The sequence below is a fragment of the Schistocerca nitens genome, chromosome 7, assembly GCF_023898315.1.
Source record: "Schistocerca nitens isolate TAMUIC-IGC-003100 chromosome 7, iqSchNite1.1, whole genome shotgun sequence".
Classification (NCBI taxonomy): domain Eukaryota; kingdom Metazoa; phylum Arthropoda; class Insecta; order Orthoptera; family Acrididae; genus Schistocerca; species Schistocerca nitens.
Window position 1 is genome coordinate 267,414,208 of NC_064620.1, and position 19,470 is coordinate 267,433,677.

Sequence of the window (19,470 nt, forward strand, 5' to 3'; positions counted from 1 at the left end):
AAATGAGATTGACAGAAAGTGCAAAATGGCTAAGCAGCAGTGGCGACTGCTGTGTAAGAGCATGTGAACACCTTACCTTTTGACACCTTGTGGATTTGTTGGTTATTTTTCTTTGTATGCTGTTAAATGTTACATAGATGCAGTAATCTGAAACACACGGCACTAAATCTACCATGCTGTGTATTGTTACTCCTCTAGACTCTGTGAAACTTGGTGTCAGGGTCACGAGCATATCTTCAGTTGTGCACATTTTAACGAGCTGTTCCGCATGCGCAACTGGTGTGACATCATTGCCTTATCGGTCAAATACATACGGATGTGATGAACTATGAACACGAGTCACGGCGTGCACAGTTATCCCCTACTGATCAACTACAAGTTTATGTCAGTGCCACCAGGTGGTAGCACACTGCAGCAGACTTTTATCCTCGTTCGCATGGCATAAATCACTCTAGAAGGTAGCACACTCCTCACAAGGGAAACTCTCCATCGCCCCCTCTCCCCTCAGATGGGTAGCCCTTTGAGTTGCCCCGCCCTCCCCCTCCAGCGTTTGAGATAGGACGTCAAAAATTTTTAATTTGTAGCACACATCTTTCTGAAGTGTGCCAAAGTGCAGTGCCACTCCCCTTCATGTGGCATTCTTCTATCGCACGTCACTGTGGAATTAAAACACGTATACTTTGTAATGGAAGCCATCATACCTATATTCAATATTCAGGATAGTGAAAGTTAAAATGTCCAGTGTTGCCTCTCCTGCTATCAGTCGGCCGGTTTGACATCCTACCCCCTCAAAGAAAAGCTCACAATTAACACTGGTACACATTTCTTCAATTTTTTTCTCCCTGATCTTGCTACAGCTTTACAAGGTGTTCTTTCTCAAATAATACCCAAGAGTGGTATGGTTTCTCGATTTGATTATGTCTATTTTGTCACTGTCTGCCAGGTAAAACAAAATAGGCCTTTCTAATATTGCTACCATTGTAACACACACCAAATAAGCAAAACTGTTTTGACACAAATGGTCATTTTTATCTACCTTATTTACATAAATAACATGACAATATAATTCATAAAATACCAATATCAAATGCCTGTTAGATCTACTACAAACAAAAAGTTTTATGTTAGGAAATAGTTTCACATTCTCAAGCACGAGATTAAAAAGTAGTAGTAGTATGAAATTTTTATATAAATTTTGAAGTTGCCATATTCTTCCATATAATTTGTGTGATGTCCCCGTTTCTTCTCCTTCCTCATTCTAACAAACAATCTTGTCATCACTATTTCTGTAACCATTCCTGCAGTTGTCAAAACTTTTTCTCTGGTTAAAATCACTAACCCTGCCAGAATCACCTGTTTAGTTATCCCACGTTTAATTCTTCAGTTGTGTATTATTATATGTTCATACAACACAGTTTCCTCACTATTCCAAGAATAGAACTAAGCGAGTGCTAAATGGGGACTGTCCAACTAGTCCTTAGTAGTGCAATTATCTGGCAAAAATTTTCTGTCAAAATTTCATTTTCTTGGATACACCAAGAAGATAATATGTAATCTTTCTTATCTGTTATTCCTGTTAGTAGCTTATTTCCACTCTGGTAGTCTGAATCTATGGATTTCACCAGTAACTGTAAAGACACTTATCATTTGCATACCTGTTCAACCATATAAACAAATAGCAATTGGTATTCAACCATTCAGCTTTATTTGGCTCAGCTCGTATAGCTCCATTCCCTTTCATCTTCAGGAAAGTTTCTTATTTCTAGATGCTACTGGGAGTCCCCGGGCAGAGAAATCACATACACTATGCAGGCGTTCAGAAATCAACTTATGATGTGTTCAGATATAAACTTAGAATGTGTTCAGAAATATTCAAATACCAACAGGAATGTGTTTCAGAATCATATGAATAGCCGATAGACCAACATGTGCTGGATGCTAGGTTTTCTTTGAAACAAGGTATTTTTTTTTTAATATGAATTTGGTGCCCCCTGAAATTGCCGCCTGGGGCAGATACCCCAGGAGATGTACTTGAGGATGATATTAAGGGAATGGAAGAGGTCATAAATGAAGATGAGATGGGAGATATGATATTGCGAGAAGAATTTGAGAGAGCACTGAAGGACATAAGTCGAAACAAAGCCCCAGGAGTAAACGAAATTCTGTTAAGTCTTGGGAGAGCCAGCCATGGCAAAACTCTTTCATCTGTTGAGCCAGACGTATGAAACAACCGAAATACCCTCAGATCTCAAAAACAATATAGCAACTCCAGTTCCAAAACAAGCAGGTGCTGACAAGTGTGAATATTACCGAACTATTAGTTTAATAAGTCGTGGTGTCAAAATACTAACACTAATTCTTTACGGAAGAATGGTAAAACTGGTAGAAGCCGACCTTGAAGCAGATCAGTGTGGATTATGGAGAAATGTGGGAACATGCGACGCAATACTGACCCTACAGCTTATCATAGAAGATAGGCTAAGAAATCGCAAACCTACATTTATAGCATTTGTAGGCTTAGAGGAAGCTTTTGACAATGTGGACTGGAATACTCTCTTTGAAATTCTGAGGGTAACAAGGGTAAAATACAGGGAGCAAAAGGCTATTTACAACTTGTATGGAAACCAGATGGCAGTTCTAAGAGTCGAGGGACATGAAAGGGAAGCAGTGGTTGAGAAGGGACATTGGGTTGTAGCCTATTCCCGATGTTATTCAATCTGTATATTGAGTCCTACGTTGTAGGGATGTAAAATTTGTAAATTCAGTTTAAAAGTGGGAACACAGCACAGTGTTAAAAGGTCCTGAAGCAGACCTGAAAAAAATCTTCATAGTATATTCTATTACAGTGCAGAGAATTTTGAGTGATAACTATGTGCAATAGTATCAGTAAGTACTTTTTTTGTTTGATTATATTGAACAGTTTAATTAACCATGTCTTTTAACTTGCAATTCCACTTATCCACTACATAACAGTATGTGTATAGTAACGTTAGATAACTTTTGTTAGTTTATATATTGTAAGTTGTATTTATCAAAATTTATACAAGGCAGTCAATGTGAGAGTAAGATCTGTTTTGGGGTGAGTTCAGATAAAGATTAAAGATGGTTGTCGTAAAGTGGACATTGGATCTATCTGTAGCTCTCTCTTGAAAATTTGGAGTGTGTTGACAGCTATACTTTCAACTTGCTTTTTTCAACAAAACATTGTGGCATATATCTTTTTGTTTATGATTTAAAAGTCCTTTTACCTCTTTACCACCTGTAAATTGCAATATAAAATAACAGATTTTGTTTATGCGTATGATTATATTGTAATAGTAATAAGTTTTAAAACTCTGTTGACATTTTATTTCACAGCTCCTGCAGAAGTCGATTACAAATTTACTGCCTCCTGAACCAAGTGGAAGTGAAGTAAGTATTTTCAGTGCATCTCCATTGGAAAAAATTATACTCCATTGCAGGACAATAAAGAATTAGCAGGGTGCTGAGACAAAGAAAACAAGCATGAAAGAGTATATTTCTAAAGTAATCTTAATGATTTAGGTAGTAAAGGTAATAACTTCATCCAAAAGCTAGCAATGTTTTCGATCTTGATTAGATGCCTGGTGACCACTCAACACATCGACTGTTAGGTGAGTTTTATTACCTTTACTCCTTAAATCATTTAGCACACTGGACTCGCATTCGGGAGGACGACGGTTCAATCCCGTCTCCGGCCATCCTGATTTAGGTTTTCCGTGATTTCCCTAAATCGTTCCAGGCAAATGCCGGGATGGTTCCTTTGAAAGGGCACGGCCGATTTCCTTCCCAGTCCTTCCCTAACCCGAGCTTGCGCTCCGTCTCTAATGACCTCGTTGTCGATGGGACGTTAAACACTAACCACCCCACTAAATCATTTATATTCCACAAAGGATTTACCATTACCATATTTAAATTAACTTTAAAGTGAAATGTTGAGTTGTAGATTGGCACAATGAAAAAACAGTTGCACAGTATCTTTTGGCGAAAGGAAACACACACACACACACACACACACACACACACACACACACACACACACACATACATATTCATTCACACATGCAAGCACACCTCACGCACACATGAGTCCCATCCCTCCAATGATGAATGATAATAATAATAAATAGGATAAATTGGCTCTCACCATGTAGATGTGGTATTTAGTGGCAGACAGGCAATTTGAAAGTAAGTAGACTAAGCTACCAAAGTCCTCAATAGTCATATGTGTGAGAGTTGCGCAGATATGAATGTGTGTGTGTGTTTTCTACACTGAAGGAAGACTTTCTCTGATAGCTTAGTCTACCTTTAAATGTGCCTGTCTGCCGGGGTGGTGGCTATCCTATTTCATTGCTGTTATTTTACAAGTGGGGTAAAAAAAGAAAACAAGGCATTTTGAATTAGGTGAATGCTGTATTTTCAAGTATATACAATAAAAATTTTCATGGTTCATTGGCCTATTAAAAGTGGTTTAATTGGATGCTACTTTGATGATTTGCATGTTGCTAACAGTTATTCAGTCATCCAATCAGGAGAAAGGGCCCTACAGTTTAATGTGAAATCCAAGCCATGTGTTGTTTCTGATGGTCTTCAGGTCATTGAGAGGTGAATTCTAAGTAAAAAGCAGACTGAAAAAATCCATACTCCAACCAAGATTCAATCTTGCAACATTTCAGATTCCAGGCGTGCGCTTTACTCCAAGACCAGCAATCCTTACATACAATATAAAATCCAGGATGGAATGTAACAATCCCAGAGAAGGAAAGTTGCTACTCACCACATAGCGGAGATGCTGAGTCGTGATAGGCACAATAAAAAGATTCACGCAATTAAAGCTTTCGGCCATTAAGGCCTTTGTCAGCAGCACACACACACACACACACACACACACACACACACACACACACACACACACACACACTAACGCAACTTGCACACACATCTGCAGTCTCAGAGAGCTGAGACCACACTGCGAACAGCAGCACCAGTGCATGATGGGAATGGCGACTGGGTGGGGGTAAGGAGGAGGCTGTGGTGGGGAGGGGGGGGGGATAGTATGGTGGGAGTGGCGGACAGTCAAGTGTTGCAGTTTAGACGGAGGGCAGGAGAGGTGTGGAGGGGGGAGGGGGGGGGGTAAGTAGCGGAAAGGAGAGAAATAAAAGAAATTAAAAGACTGGGTGTGGCGGTGAAATGACGGCTGTGTAGTGCTGGAATGGGAACAGGGAGGGGGCTGGATGGATGAGGACAGTGACTAACGAAGGTTGAGGTCAGGAGGGTTACGGGAACGTAGGCTGTATTGCAGGGTAAGTTCCCACCTGCGCAATTCAGAAAAGCTGGTGTTGGTGGCAAGGATCCATATGCCATAGGCTGTGAAGCAGTCATTACGATGAGGGATATCATGTTTGGCAGCATGTTCAGCAACAGGGTGGCCCACTTGTTTTTTGGCCACAGTTTGTTGGTGGCCGTTCATGCAGACAGACAGATTGTTGATTGTCATGCCTACATAGAATACAGCACAGTGGTTGCAGCTTAGCTTGTAGATCACATGACTGGTTTCACAGGTAGCCCTGCCTTTGATGTCATAGGTAATGTTAGTGACCGGACTGGGGTAGGTGGTGGCAGGAAGATGTATGGGACAGGTCTTGCATCTAGGTCTATTACAGGGGTATAAGCCATGAGGTAAGGGATTGGGGGTTGTGTAAGGATGGACGAGTATATTGTGTAGGTTTGGTGGATGGCGGAATACCACGGTCGATGGGGTGGGAAGGGTAGTGGGCAGGACATTTCTCATTTCAGGGCACGACGAGAGGTAATCGTAACCCTGGCGGAGAATGTAATTCAGTTGCTCCAGTCCCAGATGGTACTGAGTTACGAGGGGAATGCTCCTCTGTGGCCAGGCTGTGGGACTTTGGGAGATGGTGGGAGACTGGAAAGATAAGGCACAGGAGATTGGTTTTGTACAAGGATGGGAGGATAATTACGGTCAGTGAAGGCTTCAGTGAGACCCTCGGTATATTTTGAGAGGGACTGCTCGTCACTGCAGATGCGACGACCACGGGTGGCTAGGCTGTACAGAAGGGACTTCTTGGTATGGAATGGGTGGCAGCTGTTGAAGTGGAGGTATTGCTGGTGATTAGTAGGTTTGATATGGACGGAGGTACTGATGTAGCTATCTCTGAGGTGAAGGTCAACATCTAGGAAGGTAGCTTGTTGGGTTGAGTAGGACGAGGTGAAGCAAATGGGGGAGAAGTTGTTGAGGTTCTTGAGGAATGTGAATAAGGTGTCTTCACCTTCAATCCAGATAGCAAAGATGTCATCAATGAATCTGAACCAGGTGAGGGGTTTAGGATTCTGGGTTTTTGAGAAGGATTCCTCTAGATGGCCCATGAATAGGTTAGCATAGGGTGGTGCCATGCGGGTGCCCATAGCCGTACCACGGATTTGTTTGTAGGTAATGCCTTCAAAGGAGAAGTAATTGTGGGTGAGAATATAGTTGGCCATGGAGACTAGAAAGAAGGTTGTTGGTTTGGAATCCATAGGGCGTTTGGAAAGGTAGTGTTCGACAGCAGTAAGACCATGGGAATTAGGAATGTTAGTGTACAGGGAGGTGGCATCAATAGTGACGAGCAGGGCACCGTGTGGTAAAGGGACAGGAACTGTGGCGAGTGAGTCGAGGAAATGGTTGGTATCTTTTATATAGGAGGATAGGTTCTGGGTAATAGTTTGAAGGTGTTGGTCTACAAGAGCAGAGATTCTCTCAGTGGGGGCACAGTAACCGGCCACAATGGGGCGTCCTGGGTGGTGGGGTTTATGTACTTTAGGAAGCATGTAGAAGGCGGGAGTGTGGTGAGTGGTAGGGGTAAGTAGAGACATGGATTCTGAGGAGAGGTTCTGGGATGGGCCTAAGGATTTGAGTAGTGACTTGAGATCCTGCTGGATTACTGGAATGGGATCACTGTGGCATGATTTGTAGGTGGATGTATCTGACATCTGACAGAGTCCTTCTGCCACATAATCCTTGCAGTTCAAAACAACGGTGGTGAAGCCTTCGTCAGCAGGTAGGATTATAAGGTCAGGATCAGGTTTTAGATGGTGGACTGCGGTTCTTTCTGCGGATGTAAGGTTAGTTTGCATGTTGAGAGATTTGGGGAATGATTTTGAGGCAAGGTTCGAGGTTAAGAAATTCTGGAAAGTTAACAGGGGGTGTTTTGGAGGCAGTGGGGTTGGATCACAGTTGAATGGAAGAGTGAACTGAGTTTAGGCAAAGTTCAATATTGGTCTTTGGTTGAGTCTGATTGGTCGGGTTGGTAGCGAAAAAGTGTTTCCACTGTAGGGACCGGGAGAAGGAGATAAGGGCTTTAACTAATGGAAAGGACTGATGTTTCTGTGGGACTAAGGCTTCTGGAGGAAAGGTTAATAACTGTGTTGTGGGTCTGTTTAGGTTCTGGGTTCTGTGTGGTGGTGGGAGAGAGTTTTGGAGGGTGGGGTAAATGTACTAGATCTGCGAGACAGGGTTTGTCAGCTATGAGGTGCGTGGGGGAGGTTTGGAAGTGGTTGTAGAAGTGGTGGACAGTGGAACTCCGAGGTGGGAGTAGGAAGTGAGTAGGATGGAGAGCTTTTTGAGGTGGTGTTGTGCATGATGCTCAAGTTCCTGCAGGGCAAGGGTTTCAATGTGTGTTATGGGTTCCAGGTTCACTTTCCAGTCTCCCACCACCGCCCAAAGTCCACAGTCCAGCCATAGAGGAGCATTCCCCTCGTAACTCAGTACCATCCGGGACTAGAGCAACTGAATTACATTCTCTGCCAGGGTTTCGATTACCTCTCGTCATGCCCTGAAATGAGTAATGTCCTGCCCACTACCCTTCCCACTCCTTTGACCGTGGTATTGCGCCGTCCACTGAACCTACACAATACACTCGTCCATCCTTACACAACCCCCAATCCCTTACCTCATGGCTCATACCCCTGCAATAGACCTAGATGCAAGACCTGTCCCATACATCCTCCTACTACCACCTACTCCAGTCCGGTCACTAACATTACCTATGACATCAAAGGCAGGGCTACCTGTGAAACCAGTCATGTGATCTACAAGCTAAGCTGCAACCACTGTGCTGCATTCTATGTAGGCATGACAATCAACAATCTGTCTGTCTGCATGAACGGCCACCGACAAACTGTGGCCAAGAAACAAGTGGACCACCCTGTAGCTGAACACGCTGCCAAACATGATATCACTCATCGTAATGACTGCTTCACAGCCTGTGCCATATGGATGCTTCCCACCAACACCAGCTTTTCTGAATTGCGCAGGTGGGAACTTACCCTGCAATACATCCTACGTTCCCCAACCTTCGTTAGTCACTGTCCTCACTCATCCAGCCCCCTCCCTGTTCCCATTCCAGCACTACACAGCCGTCATTTCACTGTCACACCCAGTCTTTTAATTTCTTTTATTTCTCTCCTTTCCGCTACTTACCCCCTTCCCCTATGCACCTTCTCTCCTGCCCTCCATCTAAACTGCAACACTTGACTGTCCGCCATTCCCACCATACTATCCCTTTCCCTCCCAGCCACAGCCTCCTCCTTACCCCCACCCAGTCACCACTCCCATCACGCACTGGTGCTGCTGTTTGCAGTGTGGTTTCAGCTCTCTGAGACTGCAGATGTGTATGCAAGTTGCATTTACGTGTGTGTGTGTGTGTGTGTGTGTGTGTGTGTGTGTGGGCGCATGCACATCCGTGTGTGTGTGTGTGTGTGTGTGTATGTGTGTCTACCCTGCAATACATCCTACGTTCCCCAACCTTCGTTAGTCACTGTCCTCACCCATCCAGCCCCCTCCCTGTTCCCATTCCAGCACTACACAGCCGTCATTTCACTGTCACACCCAGTCTTTTAATTTCTTTTATTTCTCTCCTTTCCGCTACTTACCCCCTTCCCCTATGCACCTTCTCTCCTGCCCTCCATCTAAACTGCAACACTTGACTGTCCGCCATTCCCACCATACTATCCCTCTCCCTCCCAGCCACAGCCTCCTCCTTACCCCCACCCAGTCACCACTCCCATCACGCACTGGTGCTGCTGTTTGCAGTGTGGTTTCAGCTCTCTGAGACTGCAGATGTGTATGCAAGTTGCATTTACGTGTGTGTGTGTGTGTGTGTGTGGGCGCATGCACATGCATGTGTTCGCGTGCCTCCGCGTGTGTGTGTGTGTGTGTGTATGTGTGTCTACGCTGACAAAGGCCTTAATGGCCGAAAGCTTTAATTGTGTCCGTCTTTTTTATTGTGCCTGTCGCGACTCAGCATCTCCGCTATATGGTGAGTAGCAACTTTCCTTCTCTGGTATTGTTACATACAATATAATGAGAAAAGAAAACAAGGAAAGACAATATGCAAATAGTGTAACTCCTGCTACTTTGTTCACATAAAATTAGAAACACACATCAGATGAACTGTTACCTACACTTTCCCACATGTCTCAAAGTGTGTAACAATATAGTACAAACTGACAGTAGCCAATAGTGTCTTTCTTTCTTTCTTTCTTGCCAAGTGTTTTTATTTTTTATATTTTTTCCAGGGGTATGATGTCCTTTCGGTCCTGGGCAAATACATAGGCCCAATCACATGCTTGGTAGTTAAAGTAAATGAAGTGCTTTCGATCAAAAGCTACCATCTTGATGAAGTATTATTGTTTGAAAATATTTGATAAGTATTTTTTGTCGTTGTGAAGCTAAATACTGAAGTGCTTCACTCCACCTAGAGCTATAAGAACATTTAGTGTTGGCCACTAGAAGAGTTATTTATTTTTGACTGTTACACTGCATTTTTCAAGTTTGTAATATTACTTTGCTAAAGTTCAAATGTTTTTTTAACCTGGAAAGTACAAATAAGCATTGCAGATGCTGTAGTATGTAGACACTCCATTGTTGGAGCTGTGCTGTTAAATATTGATTTATTTATTAACTGTTGATTTTTTGAAAATAATTAAGGTTTCATTGTGTCTTTGATTCAATAATTATTTTGCTGCTACCTTGTGAATTGCCACATAAACAAAGAGAATCAAAGGGTTTTAAACAAGGTTCACTGTCGTGATTGAAATTTCCAAACACTCTTGATATATTTGTGTAACATTTTCCATCACTTTCTTAAACTCCTTTACTTGAATGCAGCCTTGAACAATCACAGGCGATTCTTTTGTTCATCCTTTCTCAGTTGACTCATGTTGCACTACAAGCCATATTTATAAAATTTGTGTGTGGAGTACATGTTAAATTCTTTGCATACCACTGGAGGAAATAACACAGTTAGCTGGTTTTATATGTAGGGTGCAGTGGTGTTTTAAGAATTAGTATTTTAATGTGTCTGTCAAGCTAAGATAATATATTGAAGACTTATCAAATAGCTGCAAATCTTCATACTCCATTATTCATTAACAATTTGGCATAATAATACTATTACAATCAAATGCATTCAAACATTTCTCAGAATTTAAAATGTCTCATTCTGCTCTGAAAGTACATCTTCTCAAAACAGAGTTTATATGTCATCTTTAACCAAACTGTCGCTGAAGAGTTAACTTTACCCAAAAGATCTTGTTCCTTCCTGTTAAGGAAAATTATTATCGGTATTTAAAAGCAGAACATACCCAAAAATATTCTCATCTATTTATTGTTTGTTATGAGTTTCTTACAGTGAACCCAAGACAAGAAGAAAATTTGTATAGCTTTGACTATCAAAATAAAATAAAACAATATGCTGGCAGGTAGTTTTCATATAGAAAACTGATAGTAGTTAAGGATTTTCTTTAATACTACTTCTGATAGGAAATTCATCTTTCATATTATACTATTTCTGTATTTTATCGGTTCATGATTCCATTTTCATTCACCTCGAAAGGTGATTGTGCTGTATTCTCTTGGAGCTATCACAATAAAGGACTCCATTCCAATTGCTCTGGATGAACCATATGGCCTGGGTGGTGACCAGAGCAAACACCTTCCTAATTAGAGTAAAAGACCATGGAGTGAACCTAAACAAGCCACAGAGTTCTTTTGGTGACCACTTAGTTGGTTTGTTATGAACTACTTGTTAGGTAAAAACCATCTGTTCCTTACAAATCTTGTTGAAAAAAGTAAAGATAATTAGAATCTTTCTGCCTGTCATTGAAAGCAATTTTGGTGGCTGTTTGGAAATGAAAACTTGATCTGGCAGTCATTACTCATTTAATTTGAGAGCCTGCTGACGTTTGCCAGCCTTCTGCTTTCTGTCTTGGGAACTGCAATGGAAACTGTGTTACTGAACATAGCAAATATTAACTTACTTATTGTAGTCACTTGACAGACAAATGATATTGTTTGTCTGAGGTAAGCTAGATCAGGTTATTTTGTTCATTCACTTGGCCAAAGTGTGCTGTAGCATGAAATGATTTATCAAGAGTAAGAACAAATAGCTATCAAGGAATTGAAGGCAATAGTTATGCCACAGTGCCAGTTCAGTGGAATTTATAACCCAGCAGAATTTTTTTTTTCCATCTTGAAAAGGATTGTGCATCCTGAAAAGTTGCATGAAGTAAGGTCACCAAAAAGCCTAGATTCAAAGTGTAGTAAAGGATCTTCTGTTTCTTCTGTGTATTTTCCCCTAGTATAGAAATGGATAGGTAACCCAATGCCCCCTCTGCTTTTCCTGTTGTTCTCAGTATAATGCCATTGTCTAACCTTCCTTTAACTTCTTAGTAATATTTTCGTTGCTCTTCGGTAATTTGCTTTTATTAAATATACGCCCTGTTGATTACATTCCTGAGCCACTTTTACTTGAATGTGTCAACATTTTATGCATTTCAGAAGTTTCTTCTCTCACCTTACTTTCATACATATAACTTATTCTTGGTATGAATTGTCTTTTGTCACCTCTAATTAAACCCATCTGCATTTTGTTTAGCTCTCTTAATTATTTTACTTACTCCAGTAACTGAAGACCGCAATAGGCTAAAATTGAAACTAATTGGCTGTGAAATCTACTGTTCTGTTTTGCAGTATTCTTTTACTGTTTTAAATTGTACTTACTTGTTATTATCAGACACCCAGTTGTCATTACAGACTAGCATATAAAGTCCAAATCAGTGTTCGACAACAGCGTGGTGCTCTTACACTTTTGATGCCTTCTGCCCTTCTTTCCAAAGAACTATTATATACGGATGCCCCATGTGGAGTCTGACTGTGCAGAGCCTCATTTCGTCAGTGGTTGGCACATTGGACTTGCATTTAGGAGGACTATGGTGCAAATCCCCATCCAGCCAACCAGATTTAGGTTTTCCAGGATCTATCTAAATTGCTTAAGGCAAATGCTCATATGGCTCCTTTGAAAAGTGTACAGATTATTCCCTTCGTCGTCCTTTCCTAATCTGAGCTTCTGCTCCATCTCAAATAACCACATTCTCTTCACGACATTAAACACTAATCTTCTGTCCTTTATTCTCTTTTCCCCTTTAATTACTGATATTTGTTACCATAGAGCAGTTACCAATAGAGTTCCAGCATAATAGCTGCTGAAACTATTCCATTCCATTCTGTTTGTGTTGTGAAGTGAGCTAGCATTTGTTTCTACAGCATGTTATTGGGACTGTAATCATTAAGGATATTTCTCTTCTGTGGAAGTCCTTATCTGTGGCATTGCCTGTTAGATACAAGTTTTATCACAGCTGCCATTTACAAGCTAATAAAGATGCAGACCATACAGCAGGGTTTTCTGGGCGTAATGAAATAGAGATAATCAGAAAACACCCCTAATAGATACTGTTTTGTAGTTCTGAGAAATAATGTTTATCATAAATGAAGTATTCAGCACACAAAAATGTGTCGTATGATTTCCATACTTTTAGGACTGGAAATAAAAGTTACTATTCAAAATGTTACCATATACTGTCAAAGCAGTAGACAGTGGACCTCCAGATTACATGCAGACCATATAAATCATGTTGTTAAATCATCATAAAATATTATTTATGTATACACGAATTGTTTTATTGAATCAGATTTATGCTAACATTATGTTAGAGTATAGCAGAATTCTGTATTTAATTAAATTTTGTATGTGGCTTAAATATTCTGTAAATTGGTTATTTTTAAATAATTTTTCCATATTGTGAAGTTAATAATTTGTTTATTAAAAACTCCAAAAATTATTTATTTTTTTGTTATGGTTCTATTACAGTGGCTAAAAGATGTCCTTAATTAATGCTGGTCACACCTTTTTGCTGGAGGATTAAATAAAATGAAATATGTGTAGTGCTAACAAATTAATTATTCCAAAGATAAATGATGATAAAAAGAGCCACAAAATTACAGGCCGATAAACAGCAGGATTTTGGAACATACATTGTGTTTGGACATTGTGAGTTACCTCAAGACAACAGTCTATTGACCCTCAGTCAGCATGGTTTTAGAAGGCATTGTTTTTGTGAAACACAACTAGTTCTTTTCTCACATACGTGTTGAGTGCTATTGACAAGGAATTTCAGATTGATTCCGTATTTCTAAATTTCCGGAAGCCTTTTAATACTATGCTGCACAAGCGGCTTGCAGTGAAATTGCGACCGAGCGAGGTGGCGCAGTGGTTAGACACTGGACTCGCATTCGGGAGGACGACGGTTCAATCCCGCGTCCGGCCATCCTGATTTAGGTTTTCCGTGATTTCCCTAAATCGCTCCAGGCAAATGCCGGGATGGTTCCTTTCAAAGGGCACGGCCGCCTTCCTTCCCTGTCCTTCTCTAACCCGATGAGACCGATGACCTCGCAGTCTGGTCTCCTTCCCCAAAACAACCAACCAACCAGTGAAATTGCGTGCTTATGGAATATCATCTCAGTTATGTGACTGGATTTGTGATTTCCTGTCAGTGAGCTCACAGTTCATAGTAATTGACGGAAAGTCATCAAGTAAAACACAAGTGATTTCTAGTGTTCCCCAAAGTAGTGCTAGAGGCCCTCTGTTGTTTCTTATCTGTATAAACAATATTGCAGACAATCAGAGCAGCCATCTTAGGTTGTTTGCAGATGCTGCTGCTGTTTATCATCTTCCAAAGTCATCAGAAGATTGAAACAAATTGCAAAACGATTTAGAAAAGATATCTGTATGGTGCGAAAATTGTCAATTGATGCTAAATAACGAAAAGTGTGAGGTATCTACATGAGTGCTAAAGGAATCTGTTAAACTTCTGTTATGTGATAAGACAGTCAAATTCAACTGAATGCCTAGGAATTACAATTATGAACAACTTAAATTGGAAAGAACACATAGCAAAAGTTGTGGGGAAGACAATCCAAAGACTCTGTTTAATCATCTTTCTCCTCTGAATGCAAAAATATTTTGTTGATGCTGCACAGGGAGAAATGATCATCATAATAAAATAATGGAAATCAGAGCTCGCATGGAAAGGTATAGGTGTTCGAGATTGGAATAATAGAGAACTATTGTGAAGATTGTTAGATGAACCCTGTGCCAGCCAATTAAGTGTAATTTGCAGAGTATCCATGTAGATGTAGATGGCCTGGAAAGAGGAGGCACTGCTCAACTGTACAATTGAGGCATTGTGCAGTTGACAGGTATATAAAAAAGAATGAAATGACTGTTACGCACCACGCAGAGTGGCCACGCGGTTAGAGGCGCCGTGTCACTAATTGTGCGGCCCCTTCCGACGGACGTTAGAGTCCTCCCTTGGGCATGGGTGTGAGTGTTATCCTTAGCAGTAAGTTAGTTTAAGTAGTGTGTAAGTCTAGGGACCAATGACCTCAGCAATTTGGTCCCTTAGGAATTCACACACATTTGAACATCTTGATTGTTAAGCATTTGGACAGTGTGGCTTCTCAGAGTTAAATAACAAAATACACATAAAGGTTCCAATCTGAATAAAGGAGGAAAGGAAGGTAGATTATGGTTTAACATCCTTACAACTATGAGGTAACGAATGATAGAGTACAAGTCAAATTTAGAGGAGAATGGGGAGGGGCCACTCAACATCTCAACTGTATGGATGATAAATCTCATGTTAACTTAATGCAATGTATAATATAAAAGGTTTAAAAAAAACTTGGACTTGTAGTCTCACAGTTCACCATCAAGACACAAGATACTAAATATGCACAGGTGTCAAGGGTGACAACCAAATGATATACTTTTTCTGAACAAAGTGAGGTGCCTCAGCTGTTAAGGCATTGGGCTTACATCAGGGATGCAATGAGTACATACACTATGTGATCAAAAAGTATCCAGACACCCCCAAAAACAGACATTTTTCATATTAGGTGCATTGTGCTGCCACCTACTGCCAAGTACTCCATATCAGCAACTTCAGTAGTCATTAGACATCGTGAGAGAGCAGAATGGTCAGGTGATTGGGTGTCACTTGTGTCATACGTCTGTACATGAGATTTCCACATTCCTAAACATCCCTAGGTCCACTGTTTCCAATGTGATGGTAAAGCGGAAATGTGAAGGGACACGTGCAGCACAAAAGCATACAGGCTGACCTCATCTGTTGACTGACAGAGACCCTTGACAGTTGAAGAGGGTTATAATGTGTAATAGGCAGACATCTATCCGGACCATCTCACAAGAATTCCAGACTGCATCAGGATCCACTGAAAGTACTATGACAGTTAGGTAGGAGGTGAGAAAACTTGGATTTCACGGTTGAGCGGCTGCTCATACGCCACACATCACGCCGGTAACGTTGTCTCGTTTGGTGTAAGGAGCATAAACACTGGCCAGTGGAAAAACGTTGTGTGGTGTGACGAATCACGGTACACAGTGTGGCGATCAAATGGCAGGGAGAGGGTATGGCGAATGCCCGGTGAATGTCATCTGCCAGCATGTGTAATGCCAACAGTGAAATTCGGAGTCAGTGGTGTCATGGTGTGGTCATGTTTTTCATGTTGTTTTGCATGGCACTATCACAGCACAGGCCTACATTGATGTTTTAAGCACCTTCTTGCTTCCCACTGTTGAAGAGCAGTTTTGGGGATGGTGATTGCATCTATCAACACGACTGAGCACCTGTTCATAATGCACAGCCTGTGGCAGAGTGGTTACACGACACTAACATCCCTGTAATGGACTGGCCTGCATAGAGTCCTGACCTGAATCCTATAGGACACCTTTGGGATGTTTTGGAATGCTGACTTCGTGCCAGGCCTAACCAACTGACATTGATACCTCTCCTCAGTGCAGCACTCCATGAAGAATGAGCTGCTGTTGCCCAATAAACCTGCCAGCTCCTGATCGAAAGTTTGCCTGCGAGAGTGGAAGCTGTAATCAAGGTTAAGGGTGGGCAAACACCATATTGAATTCCAGCATTAGCAATGGAGGGTGCCACAAACTTGTAAGTCATTTTCAGCCAGGTGTCCAGATACTTTTGATCACATAGTGTACATCTACATTCATGCTCATAAATTAAGGATGATTGCAGAACACAGTGCCACACAATGTGGCACTAAACAAAACTGGCGGTAATAGCATAGGCACATAGGGAACACACATGACACAGATCTGTAAGTCCACAGTATTGGTGATAAGTTGAGAAAACAGTCCCGAAACACATGCTACAAAATGTCACTATTTCCTGCGCATGTACCTGGACATCTATATGGGACATGATCACCATGCTCACGTACACAGGCCGCACAACAGGTTAGCATACTCTGGATCAGGTGGTCGAGTAGCTGCTGGGGTATAGCCTCACATTCTTGCGCCAGAGCCTGTCGGAGCTCCTGAAGTGTCGTAGGGGTTTGAAGACGCGCAGTGATACGTCGACCGAGAGCATCCCGTATGTGCTCAACGGAATTTAGATCTGGAGAACAGGCAGGCCACTCCATTCGCCTGATATCTTCTGTTTCAAGGTACTCCTCCACAATGGTAGCTCGGTGGGGCCGTGCGTTATCATCCATCAGGAGGAAGGTGGGACCCACTGCACTCCTGAAAAGGCGGACATACTGGTGTGTAGAGACGTCCGGATACTCCTGACCTGTTACAGTTCCTCTGTCAAAGACATGCAGGGGTGTACATGCACCAATCATAATCCCACCCCACACCATCAAATCACGACCTCCATACAGGTCCTTTTCAAGGACATTAACGGGTTGGTATCTGGTTCCTGGTTCACACCAGATGAAAACCCGGCGAGAATCACTGTTCAGACTATACCTGGACTCGTCCATCAACATAACCTGGGACCAATGTTCCAATGACCATGTACTGTGTTCTTGACACCACGCTTTACGGGCTCTCCTGTGACCAGGGATCAGTGGAATGCACCTTGCAGGTCTCGGGGTGAATAAACCATGTCTGTTCAGTCATCTGTAGACTGTGTGTCTGGAGACAACTGTTCCAGTGGCTGCGGTAAGGTCCCGAGCAAGGCTACCTACAGTACTCTGTGGCTGTCTGCGGGCACTAATGGTGAGATATCGGTCTTCTTGTGGTGTTGTACACTGTGGACGTCCCGTACTGTAGTGCCTGGACAAGTTTCCTGTCTGCTGGAATCGTTGCCATAATCTTGATGTCACACTTTGTGGCACACGGAGGGCCCGTGCTACGACCTGCTGTGTTTGACCAGCCTCCAGTCGCCCTAGTATTCTACCCCTCACAACCTCATCCATGTGTGTTGGGCCCTTTTCAACACACAGTCACCATTTACATGTCTGAAAATGTCTCCACACCTACTCGCTGCACCGTATTCTGACATGCACCAACACAACTCTGCGTATGTGGACTGCTGCCAGTACCACCGTGCGACGACCGCAGGTCAAATGCACCACATGGTCATACCCCGAGGTGATTTAAACATGCAAACCGTCCGCCAGAGCACTGTTTCACCATGTATCAGCATTATCCTTAATTTATGAACATGAGTGTATATACACATCTCTACTCTAAAAGATACCATGCAGTGCTTGATGGAGGATGCCCTGTACTACTGTTAGTCATTCCTTTCTTGTTTCACTTGCAAATGGAGCAAGGGAAAAATGAATATCTGCAAGTTACCATAAGAGCTCTGATTTCGCATATCGTGTCTCAGCAGTCCTTATGTGAAATTTATGTCTGTGGCAGTTCTGCAGCCTTTCGCAAATGTTATAGTTCTTTAATCTTTCTCAATAGTTTCACAAAAAGAACCTTTTCTTCCCTTCAGGGAGTCCCATTGTTTCCGGAGCATTTCCATAATACTTGTTTGTTATGAACCTACTGGTAACAAATCTAATAGCATGCCTCTGAATTGCTTCAATGTCTTCCTTTAATCTGAGCTGGCAGAGATCCCAAACACTGTAGCGGTACTCAAGAAAGGGTCACACAATTCTTCTGCACATGGTTTCCTTTATAGATGAGCTACACTTTCCTAGAATTCTCCCGATAAATCAAAGCTGAGAACTCACCTTCCTTACAACTAACCTTACATGCTCGTTCAATTTCATGTCACTTGGCAGTGTTATACCTAAATCAGGGCGAGCCTCAGCGTGCCAGACTTCACGCATGCATTATGTGTTCTGTCACTCAGCTTTGCTCAGTCGTTCAAGAAGTACCCGGAACAGCATGACATTTCATTTAGCATTGCAGTATGGTATTTTGCAATCACTACAACACTCTTAAGTTCAGCAGAAAAATCATGGTGTCAGCACTGTTCACCCTTCTTCGCTATGAGTTTGTGGTATGAAGGACATTCACAAATCCAGTAGCTGTTTGCGCAAAAAGAGCCTGTCTAGCAATTTTTTATCACAATCCCTTAAAATGAATTGGATTGACAGAAGATAGGAATGAGAACTTTCAGTTCACTTAGCAACGGGTATTGCTTATTTGCTATGAAAGGACGTAACAGTACTCTGAAGAAAGAATTTAAACTTTTAGATGAGACTGAAAGAGCAAAAAATTACAGAGATCAAGAGGCAGCATTCATTGTTCTGTGCATCAAGATGCACTTTGTACTAAATTTGCAAGCACGGAGCACTTGAAGAAATTGGTGGTATGAATAGTAAAATTTCTGAAGTCACAGCCATTATTCCATTTTCTGTTGTAACAGTTTTCAATGGAAATGAGCAAAGAATATGGGGATTTCATATATTACTGTACAGTGTGTTGGTTAAGGCAAGGGCATGCCTGGAATAATTTGTTGATTTAAATCTCACTATTGTTGAATTTATGAAGGAAAAAGGAGGCAGGAATGAAAATTAGAACAGATGGGATGGGTTGCAGACTTCTCATTTTAAGTGTACTTGATGCACACTGCCCACAGTAAGACACTGCAAGGTAACTTCTTTCTGATATGATGCGGATGCATTTAAATAAGAAAATTGCCTTGTAGGAGGTACACATTCTGACAAAGAAAATCCATTTACCTAAGCTCATTGGTGGTAAAAAAAATCATGGGGTTTGAAAAATTCATTGTGGTCTTGCAAGAATTACAATGATAATTTTA

The 19,470-nt window shown here is 41.7% G+C and overlaps 1 protein-coding gene across 1 annotated transcript in view; it reads left to right on the top strand.

The window, feature by feature from the left end:
* The window catches only part of LOC126195401 (uncharacterized), a 152,931-nt gene extending 139,820 nt beyond the window's left edge, over nt 1-13,111 (top strand). Inside the window, exons 12-13 of the mRNA XM_049933994.1 lie at nt 3,358-3,411; nt 9,595-13,111. Of these exons, the coding sequence (XP_049789951.1) occupies nt 3,358-3,411; nt 9,595-9,723 (183 nt within the window). The 3' untranslated portion in view covers nt 9,724-13,111. The remainder of the gene's footprint in view (nt 1-3,357; nt 3,412-9,594) is intronic.
* The last annotated feature ends 6,359 nt before the right edge of the window (nt 13,112-19,470 follow it).